The 5,563-nt window shown below is 44.7% G+C and overlaps 1 protein-coding gene across 1 annotated transcript in view; it reads left to right on the forward strand.

Annotated features, from left to right (window-relative positions):
* Window positions 1-5,563, forward strand: part of VWF (von Willebrand factor) — a 124,971-nt gene that overhangs the window by 89,059 nt on the left and 30,349 nt on the right. The window contains exons 35-36 of the mRNA XM_023533934.1: window positions 95-436; window positions 2,171-2,370. Of these exons, the coding sequence (XP_023389702.1) occupies window positions 95-436; window positions 2,171-2,370 (542 nt within the window). The remainder of the gene's footprint in view (window positions 1-94; window positions 437-2,170; window positions 2,371-5,563) is intronic.

Consider the following 5,563-nt stretch of genomic DNA (forward strand, 5'->3'; position numbering starts at 1 on the left):
TTCAAACACTGATGGGGGTAGAGAATTGCCAGGTCTCCGGTGTCAATGTGTTGGTACCCACACCTACCAACATTGTCTTTCCCTATTTCCATAGGAACCTGTGATGAGAATGGAGCCAATGACTTCATGCTGAAGGATGGCACGGTCACCACAGACTGGAAAACACTCATCCAGGAATGGACTGCACAGCAGCCGGGGAGGTTGTGCCAGCCTGTGGCTGAGGAGCAGTGTCCTGTCTCCAGCAGCTCCCACTGCCAGGTCCTCCTCTCGGCACTGTTTGCTGAGTGCCACAAGGTCCTTGCTCCAACCACGTTTTATGACATATGTCAGCAGGAGAGTTGTCACCAGGAGCAAGTGTGTGAGGCAGTTGCCTCTTATGCCCACCTCTGTCGGAACAATGGGGTCTGTGTTGACTGGAGGACAACTGATTTTTGTCGTGAGTATCTGTAAGAACCCTAAGAAAGTGAATAATGATTTACTGTCATTGAGCTTGCTCAACTTCTCTGGGACTCAGATTTTTAACTTGAGTAATGAAGATCAAAATCCTGCATTTCTTACTACCTGGGGTTCTGGTTAGGATCAAAGAAGATGGTGGATATATAAACAATTTGAATGTAGAATTTCAATTTTATATTGAAATTCACAATCATTTCTACTCAGACAGATATGATTCTAATATATTTGACACATATCAGCAAAGTACAGAGTACTCAGTCACATTGAATTTGTGAACCCACCAAGCTTTAGCAAAGCCTCTTCGAGTAGGCCATGCCTAAGAAAAATTTTGAAGTGTGAGTGGCATTCTGCCATTTGAATACCAAGAGCTTCTTAATTATAAAGACTATAGGATTGCTAGTGTAGATATCTTCCCTTCAAGAGCAGCTTTCCTGCTTAGACTTGGCATTTATTTCTCTTTTAACATGTAGAGGATACCAAAATGAACCAGATATGGCTCCTGCCTTTGGGGAGTCCTGGAGTGTTAAAAACACCGAACTCTAACATTCTCAATTAGCCAATATAATCCCTTATTTATTTATTTATTTATTTTAAGGAAATCAATATGTACAAGCATCTCGGAGCCTCAGAGTTTATTCTCATAGAGCTGTCAGCAGCTGTAAACTGGGACTGGAGGGTTGGGCATCCTGGTTCCAGCTCAGCTGGTGATGGGCTATTCTCTTAGTCTTTATGGATCTGAGTTTCTGCATCTTAGAATGAGGCAGTTGGACTAGGCAACCCCAAGGTTCCTTTGAGCTCTGGTTTAATGGGTGCATGTGGCTGATACTGCCTCCTTTCAATCTGCCTGCAGATCAAGGGGCAAATGTCAGTGTCTGCATTACCGATGGCATCTTCTCTGCTTATGAATTTCTTTTCTACCTCCTGGTTATTTATTGTGCATATATAGGAAAACCTTTGCATATATAGGAAAACCTCTAAATACTTGGAGACCTTCTCTGCCACCTGCCTTGGCACCATGAGAACCTGAGGAAGGGGTGGAGCAGGGCCAGAATGGGGGAAGTGAATCACTTTATAACTTCTCTCTCCAGCCACCTCTTCATAGCTGTGGATTCTTTATTTTAAGGGGACTTTTTAAATATTAAATATACACGTATTGAAAAGAAAGATCTGTAGAACTTCCTAAGGACACACAGGTTCACATTAGTTAGGATTAAACTGGCTGCAAGTAACAGAAATAAAATTCTCTGTCACACAGCTAAAGAGAAAGAAGTAGCTCTAGCTATTTCTGGGCCTCAAACTGGGTTCCAGCTTTTTCACTCTGCCCTCACTTGGGTGTGTTTTTCCTTATGGTTTAAGATGGAGCTCTAGTTATCACGTCCAGGTTCCAAGAAGCAGAATGGGGAAAGGACGGAAAAGGGACAAAGGCATGCACAGTTGTCTTTTTAAAAAGATTCCTGGAGGCTGCTATAGGATTCTGTGCCTCCTCTTACAGTTCATTGGTCAGAACTGTGTTACGACACTGCACTTTGTTGCAAGGAAAGTTGGGAAATGCGGTCTTTATTCTGGGTGAAGATGGGGGAAATGAAAATTGGTGGAAACTAGCCATCTCTCCCCCAGCGAGTCTGTCAGATGGTCAACTGCCTTGAGCTAGCTGTGCTCTGTTCTCCTCTGGTTGGTGTGAGCCGTCCTGAGTGATTTCCTTCTCTGTCTGCAGCCATGTCGTGCCCACCGTCCCTGGTGTACAACCACTGTGAGCACGGCTGCCCCCGGCACTGTGAGGGTAATACGAGCTCCTGTGGGGACCACCCCTCAGAAGGCTGCTTCTGCCCCTCACGCCAAGTCATGCTGGAAGGCAACTGTGTCCCCGAGGAGGCCTGCACCCAGTGTGTTGGCGAGGATGGAGACCGGCACCAGGTAGGAGCCCTGGCCTCTTACCCCCATGGGGCTGCTTCTTTCTGGGGTCAGTAGGATGCAGAGTTCACCAGTGACTGGCCCCTCCCGACTCTGGCAGCAGGGGTCAACTCTTAAGAGAGCCATTGAGAGGTAGGGAAGCAGTGTGACATAGTGGCTTTGGAGTTAGATCTCAGGTCAAATCCTGAGTGTGTCATGTACTAGTTGTGTGATCAAACACCAAACTGTTAATACTTTGTTAACAACACATTACTCCTATGACTGCTATTTTTACCGTTATATTCATGTAAGCAGAATGCTATAGGAACCCAAGGTTTGGGAAAATAATATTTTGTATGAGGATGTCTACCATTATTAAGATACCATGTGTATTATACCATATGCCATTATTAATATGCCATATGTATTATTTACCTTGCATTGTCCTAGGCCCTAGATATTCATTATTTCAACATTATTCAGAGGTGTGCTTTGAGAGGTATTAACAGTTACCTGTGGGCAAGAGCATTTAAAGTACACTGGCTAAACAAGTCAAACAGGTTTTTTATTGCAGGACTCTGGAATTTTTAATGGACTAATGTACATTATAAATATTGGAGAGGGTTTTCGCTTCTCAAACTTATTTGACTGTGGGATTTGTCTGTGTGGTGGATGAGTGAATGTGTGTGTGCGTGCACACGCGTGCTCACCCAGCACTCCCTTGGACTGGGATTTCACAGAACATGCTGGATATCTTACATCATCTCATAAATTCTCACAAAACCTCTGTGAGAAAACCAAGTCTCAGAGAGCTTAGGACCTTGCCATGGACACAGTTTGTAAGTGATGGAACTGGGAGTTAGACTCAGAGTCGGAAGTTATTCTGACCCCAAAGAGTTTGCTCTTTCTGACATATAAGATTGCCCTTTTGCTTGTTTTTTTGGGGGGTTTGGGGGGTGGGGTGGAGAGCTGATTTGCTTGGAAGTCATCAATTCTTTTAGCCCAGCAGAAGTTATAAGAGTTGTTGAGTACATTTTGAAAGCATCCTCCCCCATCTTTTCCTAAGAGGGCAGTCATAACCCTTCAAAGTTGACACCATGTATATTTGTAGGACCTGGGTCAGCATGTGTCTGCACACATGTGCATGACCCAGAGCATGGTGGAGAGAGAAGCACATTTGGCTTCCAGCAAAGAAGAACGTGTTCTGTGATCATGAGCTGTACTTAAGACCTAACATCTCCATGATCACCAAGGAGGACTTTTATCACTAAGCGGACCAGGTTTGGTGACTTACCACTATGTTTAATCACAACTAGAACTCATGGTAAGGCTAGCTAACCAACCTGGGGAATGAGAAAACGATTTTAGTAACTACGCTATTCTATCCCTGACATTGTAAGCCAGGAAATGGACCATTTTATTTGATTTCCCCAAAGCTCTGTAGAGTCATTATTACATGTTCCATTGAATGGATGAGAAAACTGAGGCTCAGAGGGTATGAGGTGATAAAATTGGCATTCCTATTCACTACACCAGGTCATCCCATAGTGTCCTAACCCTGCCTTTGAACTCATTGGAACAGTGAGCTAACCTCTGAGCGTCCAGGTCAGCATGGGCATGCATTATGCTGTTACTTGGGTGGCTCCATCTGCTGTTTTGTTGTTGGGCTCAATCCCAGTAGATCCTATTTATTCTCATGGTGGAACAGATAAACTAAGAGGGAAGCCGCCTCATGCTCTACTGCTGTATTTCCACTTGCCAACTTAAGTAACTTTGCCTGTACCACAGTATTCCCAAACACGTTGATGAAACTTTACATTGTTCTTCCTGATTTGCACAGCTCCTGAACTCCCACTGGGCTCCAACGATGTGTACTGTTTACACGTGGTACTGGCACCCAATGGTAATTTCAGACTGGTTTTACTGGTAGTGGTAAGAGACTGTCAGAGGGAGGCAGGAATGGTCTTTACCCTTTTCCTTGACATTCTGAGAAGGCAGATCAAAACATTGCAAAACATTTCTGGCTCTGAATGTCAGCTGTATATGAATGCGGGGCGCTGAAAAGAGGACGCTTATGAATTCTGTCTTCATGTGTCTCTCCTCCTTTCCTTCATTCCTCCTCTCTGACTCTGTTTCCTCTTTCACTGCTCCCTCATCGTCAGTCCAACACATTGGAATATATATATTCCAGTCGTAAAAGATGCTTCCGAATAGTGCAATATTTTTGACATAGAAACAGTCTTATAAATACATTTTAAAATCAAGTAACATAAAATTAATCAGAAACTATGAGGGGAACACAGCCAGTTTTAGTTATTTCAGAAAATATAGTTTAGATGGATAAAACAAATATCCAGCCACCTGCAATTGCTGCTTTTACTTTCAAGGCGGAGTAAGAATAAAAATCTAATATGAAGAATATTTTCATTAAATGAATTTTTTGAAACTGAAAAAGCTTGGAAAACGGTTCTTCAGGGAAATAAACCAGGGTATATATAAATCTCTTGTGGTGACTTTGGAAGGGCAAAATATTTACCAGTTTCCATAGCTCTTGTTTAGCTTACAAAGTGCACGCTGAAGACGTGAGCCTTTGTAGCGGCTCAGAAGAGATCCAGGCTGTGCATTGGCCGTCCCTGTCTCAGCGTTGGGGGCAGGGGCGCTGGGCTGGGCAACCACGGCTCAGCTTAGAGCGCCGTCGCTCAGAAGCCTAGCACCGGGAGCCTGCCTTCCCTCTCTGGTCTCTGGTGTTCTGGAACTGGCTCAGTGCTTATGCATTTCATTCGTAACCTCCCTCAAATCTTTAGCTGTGGTACAACTTGCTTGTGTCCCTTCTCTGACCTTGGGCTTGGAAGACTTCAAGGTTCCCTTACCATATTTTCTGCAGCCCGTTCTGTTGTCATCTTGATTTAATCTTTAACTCCAGCTAGCTCTCATACCTGTTCTCCTGTCCCAGTAATTGTCACATCCTGGCCCTGGAACCTGGTAGGTGAGACCCGGCTGCCTGGAGTTGGCCTGTGCTGATGCAGGAGCGCCATCTGCTGGCCTGCTTGCTGCATGGTCTGGCAGGTCTAAGCCCCTATAGATACTACTGGCGCTTTTAGCTCAGCCTTAGGCAGAAAGGGCTCTTTCAGGGGCCTTATCGTCTGTCTGTCCCCTGCCTCAGGTGGGCATCATTAAAGCTTCCTGGGGGAATGAAGATCCCTGGAGGAGGAGGTTT

The sequence above is a fragment of the Pteropus vampyrus genome, unplaced genomic scaffold, assembly GCF_000151845.1.
Source record: "Pteropus vampyrus isolate Shadow unplaced genomic scaffold, Pvam_2.0 Scaffold116, whole genome shotgun sequence".
In the NCBI taxonomy this organism is placed as follows: domain Eukaryota; kingdom Metazoa; phylum Chordata; class Mammalia; order Chiroptera; family Pteropodidae; genus Pteropus; species Pteropus vampyrus.